The sequence below is a fragment of the Protopterus annectens genome, chromosome 7.part0 (assembly GCF_019279795.1).
Source record: "Protopterus annectens isolate FY-2018-M chromosome 7.part0, PAN1.0, whole genome shotgun sequence".
NCBI lineage: Eukaryota > Metazoa > Chordata > Ceratodontiformes > Protopteridae > Protopterus > Protopterus annectens.
In genome coordinates, this window is record NC_056739.1 from 1,448,719,451 (window position 1) to 1,448,742,235 (window position 22,785).

A 22,785-nucleotide genomic window follows, 5' to 3' on the forward strand; every position below is an offset into this window, starting at 1 on the left:
ACTACAGTTTGAAACATTAGGCTGAGGAACAATTTCTCGTCAAAAATAATATTTAAAAAAGTAATATAAATAAATAAGTAAAAAACATTTTTACAGGCAGCCCATTCTTTATGCACGATAATGCCCCCCCAGAGTGTGTTACTGTGTAAATAATGCCCTTCCAGGGTGTACAGGCCCGAAGCCACTGGGCAGGCGTTATTTGCACAGTAGCACATACCATGTTGGGCATTATTACTTGCTTAAAAATTGGTTGTCCCAGTTTCTGAAATGTATTTATATGATGTAAGCCAAAAACATCCAGGTATGTTATCTGGGCCCGGGATACTGTCTTCTTTTATTTTGGCCAAAGGTTTTACCAACAAATCCTCACTAAAAATACTGACAAGGTCTAGAATCATTAATGACACATAATACCTCATCACCAGCTTGTTTCTTACTTAAGAAAGATGATGTAGAGTACCTGTTAAACACATCAGTCAGATTAGAATCATCATGCAATATAATACCGTATGAAACTATAGGCTGAAATTTATCTAATTTTGCATTTAGTCATGTTAACATAAATAAAACATTTCTTGCTTGATCCTGTACGTAATAAATTATTTTCATAATTACTTTAGCCAATTTCAGTTTTTAACCTCTTATTTATTGTATTGTAAGCCTTCTTAGCAGCTAATGTGTTGTGCTGTCTCCAAATTCTAAAGTTTCGCCTCTTCATTAGTAATCTGGAGTATTTTAATAGGTACCAAGTGATTATCATTTTTTAAACTTCTCAGTAAAGGTGTATAGTTCTCATTATTCTTTGTGATAGCTACTTGATAAAGTGCCGACAGCATACATTCTCAAAAGAATTCCAAACTGAGGATATGCCAACTCTTGCATGCAAGGATTAATCATGTGATTTACTTCAGTGTTGAAGAGTTTTGATTTATCTAAATTAAATGTAATGTGCTACTTTGAGTATAAGCCTAACTGAAAACTCAAAAGCTATATGATCTGATTTCCAAAAGGTTTATAGATCTGCGTTTACATAGAATGCTGGCTTGGCTGCCTTCTTTATGGCATATCTTCAGAGATCTGAAGATCCTTGAGTAAATACAGTTTGTGTTCTTTTTCTCCTGGTATTGATTCTAATCACATTGTATGACTATGAAGCATATTAATGTAGCTTCTGTTAATCCTTGTAGAAAGTTTATTTTACTGTTTTTATTATTATTCCTTTCTTTATGGGATTGAGACAAAGCTTGCAAAGCTGTTGGAAGATTTTCTGCTGTTCCAAAGCCATAAATCTTATTATTTCGCTATTTTAAGAGAGATTAGGCAACATTTGTATCATGTGTCGTTTGAGTTAACCAACCTTTCTGAACAAGAAGATAAGTAAAAAAATTAGTTACCGAGTTAAATACACAAGCAGATCCTTACATTCTGAGGTCTTACCTTTTTCTGTTAGGAATTCTGTATTTTACACTCATGGGTTTTGCCCTGGGTTTGGTGGAAAGCCTTTGTGCAATTTTATTATATACTGTCAAAGTTCTGCGGTAGCGTTGTCGCCTCACAGTTAGACGTTGCCCGTTCGATTCTCCGTTAGAGAGTCTTCTGTGTGGCGACATGCGTGAATGGGCGTTCCTTCATTGAAGGTTGTGCATTAGGCCCGGCAAGCCAGTACGTAAAAATCTACTGACAATCATTAGCGGACCGGAGTTCCGCTGTGGCGACCCCTAACCGGGAAAAGCCAGAAGAAGACTGTCAAAGTTCAATGTTTTACCTAAGTGATTGTTTTTGATATGATGTTTATGTTTGAACTATAAAAAGATTCTGCTGAGTCTTTTTTTTTCTTGTTCTACTTCAAATCTGATAAATCTTTTTCTTAGAAGGTGCTGCATTTTTCTTCCATCTTTGCCTTCCCACTCATCTGATGACAGTTCAAGATTCTAATAGAAAGACGTTTATACAATTTTTTAATTATCAGTTTTTGTAAATCTCTCAGGAGTTTTTATTTTTGACTTCACCCCAGCAAACTGTGATGAAAAAATATTGTTTCCTGCCTTTTGTGTTTTTTCACAGAATTTGGCGTAAAATATGATCTGATGATGTCAATCTTCACATAATCCTCGACTCTGAGCTCAAGTTCCGAGCCTCTGAACAGATGGCTCTACCCATAATGCTTCTCTCTAAATTACCTCAAATCTCATTTGCCACTTCATGTGTCTGACGTGTTCAACCTCGCTCAAGCTTTGGCACTTATTTACAGTACTTCGTTTCCTTGAATTCTATAATTTCTCTTTTTGTATGTCTATATTTCTCCTTCTTGGTACTTTTAATCTTTCTACCCACTCCTCTTGTTTTTTTCTGTGTGTGTGAATGATGTTTTTCTCCTTTTCCTCTACCTTTGAGTAGACCTCTCTAACGTACTATTGCTGGTACTATCTTTACCTGTTTAAATATTTTCTGGCTACCATAGTCGATACCCTTTCTCTTTTTCTTTCTAAAAAAAAAATCTTTCCTGTCCCCTCTTGCGAGTGTGTGGATGTGTCTGTCTTTATCAAACCTAAACCTTCTTTTTCCAGCATAGCCGATAAACCTGATGTGACTGACAAATCATTTTAAGGGCGCCTCTTGCTTTAAGAGGTGCCAGAAGTGGGATAGGAAGATGCCCAATTCAGTTGGGCATGTCTTGTGTGTGTGTATTGTCTGTGTGCTGTCCACCTGTAGGAAGATTGAGCTATCTGTCATGGTTTCTTTGCCAGGACTTTAACTGAGTGGAGAAACGAGCTGATCTTGGAAGGTTTGTTGAAGTGGGACTTTGAAGAGGCCATTTCTGGTTCAAAGACTGAAGCCAGCTGGTCATCTTCCTCTTCTAAACCGAAGAAAAGCACCCATTTGGTACCGAGCAGTTCCTTGGAACTGCCTGAAAAGTTAACGAAAGAGCCTACGGTGTCGACAGTTTCTTCAGCACTGATAGGCAAGATTGACTGGACACCCGAATTACCCGTTCTAAAGACTTAAACCTTGCCTGTGATTTAAATAGGACCTGCTGGAGAGATAGGTATGTGTCCCAGGAACTAGCACATCTATTGAACAGGCTCCCCATCCATGTGAACCAGAATTCCTCCATAATCCAATTCAAGTGCAACTTGGACAATTGGATGGGAATATGGAAATTCATCCCTGGTTTGGCACCTATGTCTCTGATGCAAACAGGTAACCTGTAAATGGTTCATCTCCCAGGCCCATGCTTACGCTTATCAAGGGTATCAGAACTCGTCAGAGATTTGGGATGCATGACTAGGCTTAAAAAGGCTCTTGTGGTCATTAGCCTAGTAAACACCTATGAACCTATCACTGCTCCAGGTAAGACAACTACAGCCTCGGTACCAGAAGTTTTGTCAGTAACAAAGCAGATTACTTTGACATCTGTACCAAGGACAAGATATTTTCCTTCAGTCGATCCACCTAGCCCTTTCGTGGAACCGAGACCACCTGTGTCTCCTTCACTGTCATCCGGTCAGTCCACTAGGAGCCTCTCGGAATTGTACATCATGAGGTTGGTGGACCAACTCTTGATGGCGAGGGGATTACCTCCTTCTTTGGCTCCCAGCCAACTCGGCACTAGGACCTGTACTTCCTTGGCACCATCTCATCATACTTCTACAACTCCAGCTGAGTCTTTGGAGCCACTGGCACTGACCTACCTGGCTCCGGCTGTCTCGATTCCGGTAAGAGCCTTTTCTCCGGAACCAAGAATTGCCTTGAGCACCTGCAGTTTTTCAGAACCGTAGGTCTCCTAATAAATAAATAAATAAAAATTCTCCTGATGTTGAGACTTTATTGCCGGTTCCAAGGGACAGGGTTTGACTTCCTTTTTTTTGGATCCTTCCATGCCCCTTGGTGCTTTGGCATTTGTTGGTTCGACCCAGGCTTCTACTTTGGAGGCCACCTCCTCGTTGCGAGGTGTGACCATGGCTCTGAAGGAGTCAGTCACAAAGAAGGAACTTGCAGAGGAAAGTCCTACTATCCATCTTGCTAACAAGGAGTCCAGGACTATGGATAGGTTCGGGAAGCATGTTTAAGCTTCATCAGCCTTTGCTCTCAGGTCTTTGAACTACATGGTGCACTTTACCTGGCTACAGAGAGATCTGATCAAAGAGCTGTCAAATACTCTCACAGGAGCAGTAGCTGAAAGGGGTTATGAGAAAAGGTTATGAGACAGTTACCTATCAGCTCACCACCCTCGAAGCAATTTCTAACTTGTGCATGAGGCTTAATTGTCCATGCAGCCAAAGGGGAGACAAAAGCAGCGGGTTCAGGCGTAGCCATTAGGAGACACGCCTGGGTGCACTTGTGTGACTTTGCAGCGCCATTTAAATATTTGTTCGTCAATGTTCCAGTTGATGGAACATCCCTTTTTGGCCCCAAAGTAAAAGACACGCTGGCCAGATGTGAGAAAGATGGGAAGACTCTGCCATGGGTGTACACTTCTCCACTCCTCAACAGCCCTACTCCAGGAACCAGGACTCGCACGACAAGGACTTCCGTGGGGCAGGGGGGGAGAAACCATGGAAGATGCCATCCTAGAGGCAGAGGTGGCCTCCAGAAGGGTCCAGAGATACTTTTTCTGGTAACTCCTACCAGCACTCTGGAATGGAGGCCGATTGCCTTCCTCTGGCGGAATTCGGGAGATAATGATCCCTGCACAAGTCTGCCTGGCTACAGATAACATTGGACAGATGGGTGCAAGGAATCTTTTCCTGAGGTTACATTATTCCCCTTTCCTCAAATCCAAAAACACACAAGACTCCCGGATGTTTCACCTAGTCACAGAGAAGCAGCAGCTGTAGAAATTCAAAATCTGCTCGAAAAAAGTCTCATCTAGAAGGTCCCACCAGACCAAAGAGGATCTGGGTTTTACTCAAGATTCTTTTTAGTGCCCAAAAAGACAGGGGACTGGAAACCCATTTGGATCTCAGCCAGTTTAGTAAGGCAGTTCAGCAAACCAAATTCCAGATGGTCTTGGTACAGTCAATACTTCCATTCTTGGAAAAAAATGATTAAATGTGTTCTCTAGATCTTCAGGATGCATATTACCGTATAAAAATGGACAAACGCTCCAGGAGATTCCTGCGCTTTGGCTGGCAGACGGTCCTTTCCAGATGTTCGTGTTTCACTGTTGCAGTCATTACAATTGGGTTATCCTGCTGGCAGGCTACCCGCAGTCAGCCCAAGTTCCAAAGTCTAGGTCCGGCATCGGCTGCTGTTGCCTCCTCCCTGATGTCAATGTGCCAGGGGTATAAAAGATGCAGCCGACACCATTTTCTTCAGTCTTTGTTGCCGCGCGGTGCCCGAAGCAAAAGCAGTTCACAAGTGCCGGTCGGCCGACTCCTGAGATTTTCAGAATTGAATTTCAGATCCGAAGTCTTCATTAAAGCTAAGTACTCCGTTGGGGAAACTTTCTTGCTCCAGACCGATGTCAGAAAAAGTTAATAATTGTATTTCTTGTGGGAAGCAAATACCTCATAAGGATTTTCATTCTTACTGTATTCCTTGCCTAGACCCTGGCCACTACATTGCTAGTTGTCGGTTTTGTGCTAGATTTAACCAACGCACTATTAAGCATCGGTACGATTTTGCATTTCATTACTTTGGCAGAAGATTCAGTTATATAATGCCGTTGGAACAGCCGACTACCAGAGTTTATAAAAACCACAAAGAAAAAGAAAAGGACAGGCATCCGAGGTCCAAAACCGACAACGAGGCTTCCGTTAGGTCTGTCGCTGGTTCTCAGTGAGGCGCTTTCGCAGCCCCTGATGCCCGCTACCTCAGAGCCACAGGCCGCTTCCGACTCCCACGTGGAGCCGACTAGGCCACTGGAAACTCAAGGTATTGGACACTAGGAAACTAATTCCCTCAGATGGGTCCGGAGCCGCTGAGCAGGCATCGGCTTCTGAGGGTGTTTTCAGGCCTACACAGTTGTATGTAAAACCAACTTCAGCTTCAAAGGCAAAGACTAAAGCATCTCTAAAGACAAAGAAACAAGTACAGCATTCTCCTGGACAGGCCTCCATGCCTAAAAACAGATGCTTAAAATGGCCGAAGACCTAATTACTTTGATCAGGGGTTCCCATCCCCCACCTGATAAGAGGCCTAGGCAAGAGATAGAATATGAATCTTCAGATCAGGTTTCCATTTCCTCTGACTCCTCTTCTGAACAGGAATATTCCCTTCCTCCCTATGAGGATTCTGATGCTGAAGAATCTATCCCTTCAGCCTCTCCTCCTGAGGATTATTCTTTTGGGGAGACCCTGAATACTATGAGGGAGCATTTCCACTGGGAGAACCAAGATTACTCAGAATCCAAGAAAAGGCTCAGAGACTTCCTTTTATTACCTCAGCACAGGCCCCTTGCTATTCCTCCTGTTTTAGACATTGTAGATGATGTATTTTCAGAGTCCGGTCTGTCTCCTGACTCTCTACCACCAGCTCCTGTTAAGCCAGACAGATACTACAGGGTTCCTGATTCACATAAATTTCTTTACAAAAACCCTGCTGCTGACCCAGAAACTATTTCTCAGGGTCCCAAGGTGGTCAAGGCTTCCACTGCAAAAAAACCCTATCCCCTCTGATAGGGATTCAAGGGCCCTGGACAGATGGGGGGAAAAATATTTATACGTCTGCTACCTTGGCAGTAAGAGCTTTAAATTTTCAGTTTCATATGCTTAAATATCAGCAATATCTTATGTCACTCCTTAAACAGAAAATGTTGACAAATTCAGAATGTGCAGAAAACAAAGAAATGCAGGATTTATTGCATGCAGCTGAACAAGTGGGAAAGCATACTTTGCAATGTGGTTTTGATTCTCTAGAGGCCTCCTGCAGGACCGCAGTTACAGGTTCTGTCATTAGGAGGCATGCTTGGTTAAAAGAACAGAATCTGCCAGATCATGTTAAAGCAAAACTATTAGAAGCTCCATTACAACATGATACCTTGTTTGGAGTTAAAGCAGAAGAGGTGTTGAAGAAAATGGAGGACAAAGCTAAATCTATGCAAACAGTGAAGGATTTCTTACAGGTACAGCCTCCCAGATTTAGCAGGAACTGGCCTACAAAGAATTGGTCCTTTCCAGTGTCAGACAGGCCACAAAGAGGCAGATACAGATGCCCCAGAGGCAGATCACAGCCCCAAGGCTCATACAGACCTAAACAATGGGGTGCTTCTACCTCCAAACGTGGAGAGGAAACATCACAGCCATACAGGAAACAGTCTCAATGACTTCCCCCTGCCAGCACCAAGCACTTATCTTCTGGCAGCTCCTTTGGGGGAAAACTAGCACTTTTTTCACAAAATTGGCACATGATCACCCAGGACAAATGGATCTTAAATATCGTATCTCAAGGCTACAGGTTCCACTTTCACACCCTGCCAAGGCCAAACGGTATGCCAGACCTGCCACACAATCAATGGGCAGAGGCACAAAAACAAGTTTTATCCCTCATGGACATGGGAGCCATTCAGCAAGTACCACAGCAAGAGCAGGGACAAGGATTTTACTCAAGGCTATTCTTGGTACCCAGAAAGGACAAAGCCTGGAGACCAGTACTGGACCTGTCTATCCTAAACACATTCCTGGGTATTCCAAAATTCAAAATGTTAACTCTGCAGCAGCTTCTGCCCATGCTGGGCAAAAAGGCTTGGCTTGTGACTTTAGACCTAAAAGAGGCATACCTGCATGTCCCAGTCAGACAATCATGCAGAAGATACCTCAGATTTATAGCTGGCTCAATGCACTACCAATTCTCTGCACTGCCCTTTGGCTTATCTACTGTGCCCAGGGTCTTCACAAAAGGCCTGGCACCAGTAAGCATTTTGCAGACAAAGAGGAATACAAATATATCCTTACTTGGACGACTGCCTTATTCAAGCAGAGAACAAGGACATTCTACTACAGCATCTGGCATTTGTAAAAAGATTACTAACAGGTCTAGGGTACACAGTAAACGAAAATAAATCAAAACTTGTACCCTCTCAAGAGATAATATTCCTGGGTGCAAGCTTAAATACAGCTGCCCAGATGGCTTATCTCACTCCAGACAAACACAGACAACTGACTACTTATTTCAAAATGTTGGCAACAAAGACCCAGTTATCTGCAAGAAAAATTCTGCAGGCTTTGAGCTTCATGGCATCCTGCATACTGTTAATTCCATGTGCAAGACTGCATATGAGGAAACTTCAATGGTATCTAAAAAGTGTTTGGACTCAACATTGCCACAGCCTGGAAACAATAATTACCCTCATTCCCTGCCTGCAACAGGAGTTTCAATGGTGGGCAAAAGCCTGTCGCCTCAACATGGGACAGCCATTCACCTTACCCACAGCCAGGCAGACATTGACAGCAGATGCATCAGATTATGCCTGGAGGGGCCATATGGCAGGAAGATGTATTCAGGGCACATGGTCTGCAAGTCAAATGCATCTACATATCAATCAAAAAGAGATGCTAGCTGTTCAGGATGCCCTGACAGCCTTCAAGCATCTACTTCATCCAGGACAACTACTGATAAAGACGGACAATACTACAGCCATGTGGTACATAAACAAGCAGGGGGACACGCATTCCTACCCCCTCTGCAAACTAGCCATGAACTTGTGGGACACAGCACTGACTTACCAAGTACATCTGCCAAGCACAATTCCTGCCAGGAAGGATAAATACTCTGGCAGACGAACTAAGCAGAAACCTAATGGATCCCCACGAGTGGAAATTGGATCCACAAGTCTTCAGCATGATAACAAGGAACTGGGGATGCCCGGACATAGACCTATTTGCCTCCCCTCACAACTGCCAACTACAGAGATTCTGCACAATGACTTATCACAAGCAAGCATGGAAAGTGGATGCTCTATCTTTCAGCTGGAAAAACCTAACAGTATATGCCTTTCCTCCTCTGCCTCTCCTCCCCAAGGTATTCCTCAAGGTCAGACAAGAGAAGCCAAAAATGATACTGATTGCCAGCACTGGTACCCAATCCTAAAGAGCTTGTCTCAATGCCCAGCTTGGACATTACCTCAAATTCTTCACTTATTGACCCAACAAGACAGATACTGCACAGCCAACTCAGGACCTTAAACCTGGCAGCATGGCGGATAATGTAGCCATTCAAGACACACCTCTCTCTAAAGCAGTAATGGATGTTATTTTGGAGGCCAGGAGGCCTAGCACCAGAAAATCTTACGCAGAAAAATGGAAGAGATTCTGTGATAGGAACCCAGCACAAGGTATTGACACGACTGTTCCAAATATTCCTCAGATTTTGCAATACTTAACTGAGATGCTGGATAAAGGCCTTTCCTTTTCATCAATTAAAATTCATGCCTCTGCCATTTCAGCTCATTACAATACAGAACCACCTATTTTTTCTCATCCATTACTAAGGCAGTACCTCAGAGGGGCCAAAAACATAAGACCTCCAAGGAGAGCACCAATACCTGCATGGGACCTCAACTGTGTCTTGGAAAAACTCACACTGCCACCGTTTGAGCCAGCCTCTGCAGCTGATATAAAATTATTTTCCTGGAAAACAGCTCTGCTCCTAGCAATTACCTCGGCTAGACGAGTCTCAGAGTTACAGGCACTCATGGCTGTGGAACCTTTTATCATTTTCCATCCTGACAGGGTTTCTCTAAGGACAAACCCTACATTTATGCCTAAGGTAGTGTCCACTGTGGCCCTTAACCAAACAATTCATTTGCCTACTTTTTACCCAAACCCACAGAATAAGGGTGAGAGACTTCTGCATTCTTTGGACATTCACAGGCAGCTACGCTTCTACTTTGACAGAACCAAAGCTTTCAGAAAGACTGAACAACAACTAGTGGCATATGCTGCAGGATCCCAAGGAAAGCCTGTCTCGAAACAGACTATTTCAAAGTGGATAGGCCACTGCATTCGTTTCTGCTATTCACAGCATGGCAAATCAGTGCCTAAGGGCATTAGGCCACATTCAACCAGAGCAGCAGCCACTTCAGCAGCCTTCCTCAGAGGAGTACCAACCAAAGACATCTTAGAGGCTGCAACTTGGAATTCAGTGCATACGTTTACAAAGCACTATCACTTACCCAGGGCAGGCTTTGCCACTGCAGTCCTGCAGGGCCTGATAGCCTCTCCTAATCCTATTTAGCACCAGCCTCCCAACCTTAGCTTTGGGATTCAACCCAAATGTAATGACTGCAACAGTGAAACGCGATGAACATATTACAGTTGTGTACATACCATAAATGTAGATGTTCGAGTGTATTCACTGTTGCAGTCCAGGTTACCCTTCACCTACCCCCTTATCCTTGCTGGGACTTATCTGTACTTCTCTATTCTATACAACCTAGCTTGTAGATGAAGGAAAAGTTGTTTTTTGTGTATGCATGCTTATTGGCATAATTTAGCCTACCATTTTAGGGGCACCTGACATCTGGGGCAAGAAAAACTGAAGAAAATTGCGTTGGCTGCATCTTTTATAACCCTGGCGCACTGACGTCAGGGAGGTGGCGACAGCAGCCGATGCCGGACCTAGACTTTGGAACTCGGGCCGACTGCGGGTAGCCTGCCAGCAGGATAACCCAATTGTAATGACTGCAACAGTGAATACACTCTAACATCTACATTTATGGTAGGTACACAACTGTACTTTCAGAGCACTGCTCTTTGGTCTCACCACAGCCCCCAGGGCATTTATTTGCCAGTTGCATGGCAGTGGTAGCAGCTCATCTCAGACTGCAGAGATTTTGAGTGTGACTGTGCCTTTCTTATCTGCTTCATATATTTACTTTCCTCTACATTTTGCACTTTTTTATAATCCTCGTATAGATATGAATGTTTTGCTGCTATTAAAAACAAATTTTCCAAATACTTGTATGTTTGGATGTATCACTGTTGCCTACCATATTTTACTAATAGTAAATCCTTGCCTAACCCATTCCCAGTATAACTGTATCAGACTCCATTTTTGCATTATAAATAGAGAAATAGGAAATATTTCATAATTTTCAATAACTCATGCCCAGTGTGCCCCTCAGTGATGGTTTCAGTATGCACAATTACAAAATCATGTTGGCTTGCACATGCCACCTTTCTCCATAATGCATGACCTGCTGTTAATGAGGTAGAAGTCATTGCTGTAATTGGTCCTCTTTTCCATTTCTACATGGAGGGTTGGGATGTTGCATCAGTATTACTCTGTGATCACATCACCTAAAGCAATGTTTACAATGCCAGGTGGCTATGATAGTCTTCTATTCAAATATTGCTAATATTAATAATTTGTACCTCAAACAAGCACTTTGCGTATGTTTAGCGTACACAACTTCTTTTGCTGTCATTTTTTTTTTGTTTAGCACCCACTGCTTATATATAGCCTCCCCGCAACACAAGTTTTCCTAACTTTCCATAAACAGTTTTCAGTAATTCCAGCCCTGCACATCACTCAATGATGATTTTACATTTTATACATATGAAATCATGTGCCAACTTTCTCTTTGTTGCTGAAGGTACCATTCTTGAGATATTGCTATTAATATGGTAAAATAACTTGGAACAAGCAAATCTGTATAGCTCAAGATGCAAACATGTTGATCACATCTTTTTTGGTCTTTTTTACTGCCTCCCTTTTCATGTTGACCGAGTCCATATCACCTATCCTGCGGCCCATTTTAGGCACTTATATTTTTGTTTACACATTCATTAACACATTATTAAAGCATATATGACTACATTTGGCATATTTTCCATGATGTTTCACAAACAGTCTTTAAAACATTTTGAAATGTACCTGTCATTCACTGTTGTACTACACACACACACACACACACACACACACACACACACACACACACACACACAAATAAATTAATATCAGCATATACATGACACATAGCTCCCTAAATCTACTGCATTACTCACATGATATAATAATAACAATAATAAATGTATAGTTTTTCAGACATTCAGCTTTGAACCTTTGTTTTAGTGTCAATGGAGAACATATTCATAATCGCTGATTAAACTTTGTCAGTGAGTCAAACAAGGACTTTTTGGATATTAAGTCATTCAGCAAGAGTATTATATTTCAGTATGGATAAAGTAGTACTTTGCTTTATGTGGAGTGGAAGACGGATGCACAGAAGAGAAATGTTATATGATACATACCTATCCCTCCAGCATATTTGATTTATGCTGCTGAAGATACTGAGTTCCCTTGATCAGGCAGTTATGCCACTGTTAGATTTGTAAATGTGTAGTAGGTTTAACAAGGTAGCATATGTTGAGGCTGTCTACTCTGTAGCTGTATGATACTAAGAAAAATGGACAAATGTAGCTTAACCTGTGATCTGTATGTTAAGTATTTTAATTGTTATCCACATACAGTTACTGATGGGCGTCATCCCCTCAGAAGTTAAGGGGACCCTCTGTGTTAATAGAAATCAGTGAGCTAACAGCTCATGGCCAGCAACATTTTAGGAACCCCTCCTGCTTGCATATTCTACATTGTTGGGACTAGAATATGGATCCCAGAGCCTGGCTTGGAAGTAGGACCTGTAGCCTTTTAATCCTCTAGTGTTAGATGTTAGCATGCAAACAGCTGAGCCACTTTATAGTACAGCTGGTAGCTGTATGGGGTATCTGTTTTAATTTGTACAGTTTAACATTACTTTTCCAAGGAGATGATAATGATACCTTGAAAGGTTGTAAAGAAACTCGAAAAGTGCATGGGACAAATGTGTCAGAAGAAGGCGTTTTGAGTTAACTGGGAGTGGGTAGTAAATAAGTAGAGGGGAAGGATGCAATTTTGGTATCAAATTATCAATTTGCTTTAAATGACCTTGTGTAATTTAGTTAACTGGCCTTAATAGAAATATAACACACTGTGTTCTTTTTTAAATATATTAATGTAAATGTTTACCTTACTTGGGATGAGGATTGTGGGAGAGTTAGAACAGGTTTACCTCATTAACTGTTTTCCATAGAATTAAAACTGTCGGCTTCTGAACCAAAATAGTAATAATAATAATAATAATAGCAATGTTGAAGTAATCTTTTAATTATTAGGAAACAGTGATTTTTGATGTTATATTTTTATGTTGCTTGGGTGTGTAGGTTTGTGTTATTATGTTGTATATATTGCTTTGCTGTCTAGGTCTTGATGGTACACTGTATGACTACTTTGATGGGTATGAAGACTTGAAAAACAAGAGAGTTTGTTTTGTAGGCAATGCTGCCGAAAGAATACAGGAGGACTACTTACGAATCCTCCGGTATTTCAGGTAAGGTGTTTTCTCTGTTGCATGTTTGTGTTGGCTTTGTTTTTAGGCTGCTTAATAAATGGGACAGAGGATGTGAGCTAACCTCTTTATTTTCTAGCATTTTCCTCTAGTACTTCTTTGCACCACGTGACATACCAATCTATTTGGATAGCTCAGTCTTAAGGATATATACTGTATATAACAACCTCCTGTTTTAGAATTAGAAAATATGTCTTGTCTGACAGAATGATTTATTATTACACTGGACATCTGTATAACATGAACAGTTCAAATCAAATATGAAACATTTTTATATTTTCAGTGTACACTTCAGTAACTGAAACTTTTCATTACTTCATATCAGTTTTTCATCTTTGGAACAATCAGTATATTTATCTTTAGTATCTGTAGATTTATGACATTACTATTTACACTGGACAGTTTGTATTGAACATCTACTCTTGTTGTTCAAACTTTTCTTGCTGTCCTATGACTTCTATAAGGGGCACAACTCCAGGCATCATTCTGCAACTTTTACATATCACAACTCACATTCTACATTTTCTTGCAACAGAAGTGATAGTCACTTCGTCTTGCTTATCTTGTTGGAACTTTGAAGCCTTTGTCTTGGTAAATGTCACCTTCTTCCTATAAGCTACATAGGACCTTGATTCAGCTGCTATACCTACTACCACAACTTTAGTCTGTGGAATTTCCCACATGTATTGTATTCTTATTCTATCTCCAACTTGCAGTCTTTTTGCAGTTCTGGTCAAGGTATTATTGCTGATTACATTTATTGATCTTCAGTGTTCCTTTACTTTATGATGTTGATATTCTGACATTGGCAATGTGACTGGTGTAGGTAATGCGCTTTTCAGCCTTCTGCCTATTAGTAGTTTAGCTCGTGAGATACTGAGTCCCTGCAATGGCATAGTTTTATGTTCTGGAATTGCAGGGCAGCAGACCTGACAGCTTTTGCCATAGCATTTCTTCACTAGAGTTTTCAGTGTTAGAAAGTTTTTGTTTTTTTTTTTTTTTCTTTTTCCATTTTATCCAGTTGACAAGGATAGTGGCTCAAGAGGTTCTCCAGTTTGATTCTTGGCTGTGGTGTCTTACATATGGAGTCCGAATGTCTTCTACTTGCTCTCATGGGTTTTCTCTGGGTGCTTTGTTTTATCCCCACATCCCAAAGGCATACTGTAAACAGACAGACAAATCTAATTTGTGTTTAGGTGGTGGTAATTGTGTGTGTCTGTGTGTGTGTCTGTGTGTGTGTCTGTGTGTCTGTGTTGGGAGGGAGATATGAAATAAAGGCCTGACAATCAACTTCCATTCCTTACTTGCCTGGTGAATTCCATGGATAGTGGCAGCTCTTCACAGAGTCATTATGGATTTTGATGTGACTGATGAGCCAAGATGGTTGGATGGATGGAATGTGGAATTGTGACATGTTTGAATTTCTGACTTGTAAACTGTGGTCCATTCTCAGAGAGGACATCCATTGTCTCAGAAATAATGACTTTAATTCATTGTTCATACTTTTGCTTGTGTTTGTTAATTTGATTATTTCAAGGAAATGGAAGAATAATCTACACACATGAGGTATATGGTTTAGTTGAATTAGAATAAATCAGTGCCCACTTCACTGTATGGGAGATTCTGGAACTTGGTGGGCTAGCATTGCTTTTTCTTTGGATTAGTCTTGTTGTATGCCTTGCAGATTACATGAGTTTATACTACTAAAGATCATAGGTTTATATTACACAATTCTGGTAGACCTTGGTGCTGCGGTAGCATTGTCGCCTCACAGTTAGACGTTGCCCGTTCAATTCACAGAGCGTCTTCTGTGTGGTGACATGCGTGAATGGGCGTTCCTTTGTTGAAGGTTGTGCGTTAGGCCCGGCAAGCCAGCACGTAAAAATCTACTGCCAATCATTATCGGACCGGAGTTCCGCTGTGGCGACCCCTAACAAGGAAAAGCCGAAAGACACAACAACAACATTCTGGTAGACCTTTATGAGCCTAATCATGGGAATTTCTAGTAGTCGCTTCCCCCTGTCTATAACAGTCTGAGTGGGCAGCCCTGAGGTGAATTTAAAGATCTACATCCACTTACAGTGTTTGGCTTTTAAAAGAGTTAAGTTGGTGTTTTGTTTGACATGACACAGGAGCTTATTCCATAGGTAGAGTACTTTTTGGGAGGGATATCTGTGGCCTCTACAGGTTTTGTTAGTGTAGGTTTAGGTCCTTAGAGCAGGTATTGGTGGCAGTGCCAGATTGTCAAATATGTAAAACCTTTAAAAGGAGCGGGTTCTCTTGTCTTGTGGGTTTTGTAGACAAAAAAAAAATATTCACCATGTGAGTGTCTCTAGGACGTGGAGTGCAGTGACATAGCATTTAGATGCTCTGTGTAGCTTATGGAACTCATACCTCAGATTTTTTTTTTATTTGGAATCTTTGAAGTTTCTCAAGTAGTGTAAAATGCTTACACAGGTATGTGCCAAAGGGGGAATTATATTCTGTTATTAGTCACATCAGGGAGGAGTAGAGGAAAGGAGTATAAAAACATCTTTGGATGTGCAGGATGGCCTGGTTAGAAAGATTTCCTACAGTTTGTTGTCCATGAATGTGCCAGTGTTTCTAATGACAGTGTCAACTTTGAAGAGTTTGTCCAGTATTCAGTAGTTGCAGTGGTGTTTATTTTCCCAAAGTGTATAATACTACATTTTTTATGTGTTTAAGTTGAGTAGATGATCCTGACATCAGGAATTAGTGTGAGATAGCCCCAATTGTAGGATATGAGTGCCTTCTGGAGAGTTGAGGATTGTACAGAGTCTGCAGTCTACTGCAAACATTGTAAGGCAGAATCCTGCGATAGTCACTTGGACATTAGCATAGTAAATGCCAGAAATGAATAGATCCAATAAGGAACCCTAAGGGACACCGGTAGTAACTTAGTTGTTTAGAGGAGAGTGTGCCACCAACCCTGACTGTATGAGTTGCGTCAGTGAGCCAGGTGTTAATGCTAAAGTGGGTAAACTTGTTAATGATACCAGATTGTGGAATTGCAGTGAAGGTCTTAACCAGGTCCAGGCATGCATTGTGTACCCTCTTGCTTTAGCTGCCTTCTTAAAGAAGTTCACCAGATTTAATAGACAGGACCTACCTTTCACAAATCCAGATAAGTTCATGTCAAGGGATTTTCGGTTGCCTATAACTGTAATAAGTTCCATGAGGATACATTCATTTATTTACAGTCAGTGCTGGTGAGACTAATTAGTCTATAGTTTTCAGGGTCAGTGGTATGGCCTCCATTGTGTAGAGGTACCACTAAGGCTGTTCTCCAAGCCTCAAGCACATATCTCATGGTTTGGCTAAGACTGAATATTTTTTTTTTACAAGGAATTTGGTGAGGCTGTTTTTTGTAATGCATAGAAGGTAGCCTGCTGTTCTGTCACAACTCTCAGATACAGTGTTTTTGGTTTTGGAGAGTAGTTTTAAGGTTACAATGTTTCAGTCTTGTTATTTTATTTATGTATTTATCTGTCTATTTATCCATCCATCCTTCGTTGACCGGGATTAGTCCTGCTAGGCTACTGCAATGGCTTAAGACCCAACTGTTGGTCATTAAAAAGTCTGGCTCCTTTAATTGACCTGTTCATAAGTAATTTCATAGGGGTATCAAAGGCTGAGTGTTAATGGGAAGGGAAACAGGGAGTGGGAGGTAGTTAGAACTAAACTTGTCAGCGGGTATATTGGCTGTGTCCTCAGGGTTAGAAAAGGTTTTGTAATCAACACCATCCATTGTTAGGTGTTAATTCTGAATTCCATAACGTACTTAAATAATGGTGTGTAGTTGTCTTTGTAGGAGGTGATGATATGTCTCATAACTGTCTTTTTACCAGGAGTGAACTTACTCCTTAAGTTGTTTGCAGACCGTTTTTAGCTTGCTTATCGACTTGGGGTATTTGACTTCATTCCTTAGTATGAAGAGTTGTCTTTCCATTTCGATTTAGAGGTTGTTTATTCAAGGGTTTCACTTTAGGGCCTTGTACTTAAATTTGCCTTCAAACTGGTGTCAAATTGGAACATAGGAATTAAGGTATGTGTAGTGGTGGTGTAAGTGACTGCTTTTGATATGGGTTTTCTGAGGTGGTGGAGCACCTATAACTTTCTTTAGGTTGTTCTGTTTGAGTTGACATACCCGGTTAAAACATTATATATATCAGTTGCTGTTTGCTTGCAGTTTTCTGTTTCTAGATTTGAATATTGCATCCTGTGATGCATTTGTTTTCTGTGTTGATAGGCAAATATTACCTTGTAAGATTTAAACATTATGCCATGAACACAATTAATTTTTCCTTAAAAGAAATATAAGGCTGAATTTCTTATGATGAGTTTTGATGAGAGTAGCCTTTTATTAGATTGTACTTTATTTAGAATAAGTAACATCTTCTGCACTTTTGGAGGTGCTTTATAAAAGATTTTTCTTCTGTACAAATTGCAAACGTCTGTGGTCTGTTTGCATGCCAACTTCTTTACATGACATATTCATGGTATTTCTTGTATCAATTCACTTTACTAACAGCTCATTTTTTATGTAAGAATATTTTTTTTGATTCTGTAAATTCTGTTGACCCATAGGCAGTTAAATGGTTTATCGTAGTTCCCTATAAAATTATGTTATCTACTTGCAGCATAAATTACTTCTTAATGTCATAGTATGGTGAATGCTGTAGCATCTGTAACTAGTTTCTTGAGCAATCCGAAAATATTTCCCGTTTATTGTTTTACTCCTATGCTGAATCCTGCTCCAACAGCTGTTTTAGAAGCATGGTGCACCCTGACATGTTAGGCACAAACTTTGCAAGATAATGCAGTATTACTAGAAACCTCTCACAATGCCTGTGTGACTTCTAACTGTGACATTTACACAATTCCTCAGATTTTTTCCTCTGGGTTAGATTTCAGATCTCCTGGTGATAAAATTTTGCTTTTGTATTTCAGATTTGTCACTCTGATTTTACATATTGCCTTTATTTAACTTGAACATGCCCTTGTGGCTGCCCTACACTGAGAGATCTTGTTACATTTACAAGTCTTTCCAAGCCTTTAATTTCGTAGTAGCTCTTCATGAAATATCAAATGGAAGTCTGTTAAGATCTGTCCTCTCCTACTTTCTTCTCTACACCTTTGTGTATTCTGAACTATATATTTTTTTCCTTCTCCTTTCTCCTTTTAAAGAAAAAAAATCTGTTTCTTATTATAGTGAATGTTCCTGTTTTGCGTGGCTCTACGTGTGTGTGTGTGTGTGTGTGTGTGTGTGTGTGTGTGTGTGTGTGTGTGTGTGTGTGTGTTATAGCTGGCCTATTGATGCCATTGTCAAAACCTGAAATCTAAACTAATAACAAAAAACAGTAGTGTTCGCAGCAGCTTACTAAGAAGTTCACACCAGTCCAAAGAAATCTGAATTTTAAAACACTAGTTTTCGTTCCGATTACTCTTTATTAAGATTAAGCGCTTTCATCCAATGTGAACCCAGACTTCATCAGAATCTAAAAAACCTCTCAAAGGAGAACATTTATAATGCCTATATCACACAACAATTAATCAATTAAAATCGAGAACACTACAATTTAAAGAGCAAGCATCAAAATGCAAAACTGATACAAATAGAAACGATGTGTCAAGCTATTAAAAACAACCTAAAAGTCTTTCTGCAATGTAATAAATATTGTTATAAATATGCACTGAGAATATCTATTAAAATAATATATGCTCATTTCAAAATGAGACATATAAATTACAACCTTAAATATCATCTCACTAAACCCAAAGTTCTAAAATTGGTTGAAGGGGAATATTGTGATTTATACCTGGGAAGCATGTGGCATTAAGCAACAACTGCCACCTAACTTCTTTTTCTTCCAACAATGTTTTAATGTCACCATCCTTCAGGTTACCTTGTCCAATGGGCTCTGTCTTTTTTTTCCCACATATAAAGCCAGACAGCCCAAACATTTTGTCAAATAACCTGTTTTGTAAGACCATTACCACTTTTAAAATTAATTTAAGTTCTTGTATTATTGCCAAGCATCAAAGTCGCCACATCCAAAATAAAAGGACATTGACTACAAGAACCACATTTAATGGTGCCATCTTGAATCTTCTTACTGGTACTTGAAACGTACCTTACAAGTTCAAAATTATTCTTTAAGTTAGCACCTGTCTTATACACAACTAGGTTTGTCTCCCCCAAAATTAAAAATCTCTATTACTTATTTTTATAAAGAATTGGAATATACTACAACATGGGATTATATTCAAGTACTAAGGCCCTACAAAAGTCATTACCTAATTGTTTATCTACTGATGGCTCCAACCCTATACCAGAAGGCTGAAAAGCACATTGCCTACACCAGCCACATTGTCGATGTCAGAATATCACCATCATAAAGTAAAGGAACATTGAACATCAGTGAATGTAATCAGCAGTAATATTCTGACCAGAACTGCAAAAAACTACCGGATTGCAAGTTGGAAATAGAATGTTGTTGTTGTGTCTTTCGGCTTTTCCCGGTTAGGGGTTGCCACAGCAGAACTCTGGTCTGCTAATGATTGGTAGTTGATTTTTACGTGCCGAGTTACCAGCCCTGATGCACAACCTTCAACGAAGGTACACCCATTCACGCATGACTCCACACAGAAGATGCTCTAGCTGAGAATCGAACCGGACAGCGTCTTACTGTGAGACGACAACGCTACTGCAGCACCACCACCACCGTTTAATAAGAATACAATATACGTGGGACATTCCACAGCCTAAAGTTGTGGTAGTAGGTATAGCAGCTGAATTAAGGTCCTATGTAGGTTATAGGAAGAAGGTAAGCTGTAAAGAAGAAACCTTGACATTTACCAAGACAAAGGCTTCGGTATACCCTATAACATGTTGTTTATTTGGGCAAATGTTTGGGATGTCCGGCTTTCTATGTGGGAAAACAGGCGGAGCCCTTAAGAACAGGATATATGAGCATTTGTACCAAATAAAGAAACAAAATACTAATAATGCCCTTTTTTAGACATTTATGATCAGGTTTGAACTGTTCTACTTTCATATTTGCCATTTTGGACAAGATAAATTTTAATCCGATGGATGGTGACATTAAAACATTGTTGGAAGAAAAAGAAGTTAGGTGGCAGTTGTTGCTTAATGCCACATGGTTCCCAGATATAAATGACAATATTCCCCTTCAACCAATTTTAGAACTTAGGGTTTAGTGAGATGATATTTAAGGTTGTAATTTATGTCTCATATTGAAATGAGCATATATTAATTGTAATAGATATTCTCCCATGTGTATTTATAACAATATTTATTACATTGCAGAAGTATTTTTAGGTTATTTTTAATAGCTTAACACATCATTTCTATTCATATATTTGTATCTGTTTTGCATTTTGATGCTTGCCCTTTAAATTGTAGTGTTCTTGATTTTAATTGATTAATTATGTGATGTAGGTGTCATATAAAGGTTCTCCTTTGAGAGGTTTTTTAGATTCTGATGAAGTCCAGGTTCTTATTGGACAAAAGCACTTAATCTTAATAAAGTATAATTGGAATGAAAACTAGTGTTTTAAAGTTTGGATTTCTTTGGACTGGTGTGAACTTCTTAGTCAGCTGCTGCAAAAACTACTGTTTTTTGTTCAACTTGAAATCTCTTCAGTATGGCTGATAGACCTAAAGTCCTTGCTAGATTCAAAGGATGCCAGAAATATGGGCACAAAATTCTGATGTCAGATGCTCATTTGCTGCGTGTCTATTGCATGGGCCTTGTTCATCTTCAAGAAGGCTGCTCTATTTGTCATAGTTTCAGTCACAAGGTCCTAGTAATATGATGGAAGAAGCTTAATTTCAGCCTTCAGTGAGGCTTTATCTTCTGAGAAAGCCAAGAGTAAGATTGATGTGCCTTCCCCTTCATCCTCATCTTCTTCTTCTAAAGCTTTGGAGAAACCAAAAAAGAGAAGTCTGTTGGTGCCTTCTACTCCATCAGTACCGTCATCAAAAATGGCTAAGTCTTTGGTACCCTTGGAACCAACCAACTCCACTACTAAAACTTCGATTCTGAAGGAACCTATGGAACCGTGTGTATCGGAACAAAGTCTTTGTCACCTAACATTTCAGTGCAAGAGCATTTGGAATCTTCAACACCAAATTTATTGGCGCAGACATTTTCTTCATTGCAGAGTACTTTGTCACTGAGTAAGCAATTTGAGGAACCATCCTTTGAGTCTTCAGAAAACTTCATATTCACCCTCTACTGATTCTTTTGCAGGAAGGCTGCCTTCACCCTTTCTGGAAAAGCCAAACTCGCCGTGCATCCTTTCCGTCTGTTCCACCAAGACATTAACTGAGGATGATGTGGAGAGGCTGGTGAATAAGACACTGTGGGAGAGAGGATTGTCAGGTACCTCTTCAGCGTCACACTCCTCTGGTATGGGAGCTGATCCTTCCATTACCCCTCTGTTTGTCCTGCTCTTACTTCATCTGAAGCATTAGATTTCTTGACTCTGAGCCGCCCGGCACCAGCTGCATCGGTTCCAGAGATGAGATATCCCTACCTTCGAAACCAGTTCTTGCTTGGTGGTCTTCGGTCCAGTCGTATTTGGACACCTCACGGGGCCAAGTCTGTCTTGCCAGCTCCAGGGGCCGAGAGTTGACTCCTATTTTGTCCTATTTTTTTTTGAGCCATCTCTGCACCTTGGAGCTGTTTCAGAGCAGGGAGGGAGTGACCACGGTTCTGAGTCAGTATTTCTCGGTTCCAGGCCCCCTTTCATCTTCAGGGGGGGCCAGCTTTCGAAGCAATGAAGAGAGTCCTGACTGCTGCAATCAGCCTCTTTCACTTCAGGGCTAGTGTCCCTTTCCTCCTTACACCCAGATATTCAAACTGCGCGCCCAATCAGTCAGCGAGTGCCAAGACTGCAGGAGTCGCAGATAACAGTTCTGTCCTCTTCAGATACCTCCCAGATCACACCAGGAGGTACCTAAGAAGAGAAAGTGAAACAGGAAGCACTTGGATTCCCCAGAGGAATCTATCACCAAAGACACTGACTTCAATGAAGGGGAAGGATCCCCAAGGTCACCCCTAATGATGTCTTCTTTGGAGACATCCTGGAAATATTGAAATAGAGGGGTGACTGGAAGTCCCAAAATCCCACTTCTGAGGACTTGCTGTACCTGCAGGCCTTCTATACTTGACCCTCTACCTCTTGAGTGACTCCACCCATTGATAGGCTCATTCAGTTGATCTCTCAGCAGGTGTGGAAGGCCCCTGATACTATTGAACCTATCTCCAAGAAACCTGACAAAGTTCTGTCCACTCCTGAAGACAAACTGTTCTGGGCCAAAGGGTTAGCTCTTGATGTCATGGTCGTAGTGGCAGCCACAAAGAAGAAACTGGCCAAAGAGTTCCTCTATCCATCCACCCAAAAGAGAG

The 22,785-nt window shown here is 40.7% G+C and overlaps 1 protein-coding gene across 1 annotated transcript in view; it reads left to right on the plus strand.

The window, feature by feature from the left end:
• Positions 1-22,785, plus strand: part of TRNT1 (tRNA nucleotidyl transferase 1) — a 419,244-nt gene that overhangs the window by 119,370 nt on the left and 277,089 nt on the right. The window contains exon 4 of the mRNA XM_044078012.1: positions 13,183-13,309. Coding sequence (XP_043933947.1) covers positions 13,183-13,309 — 127 coding nt within the window. The remainder of the gene's footprint in view (positions 1-13,182; positions 13,310-22,785) is intronic.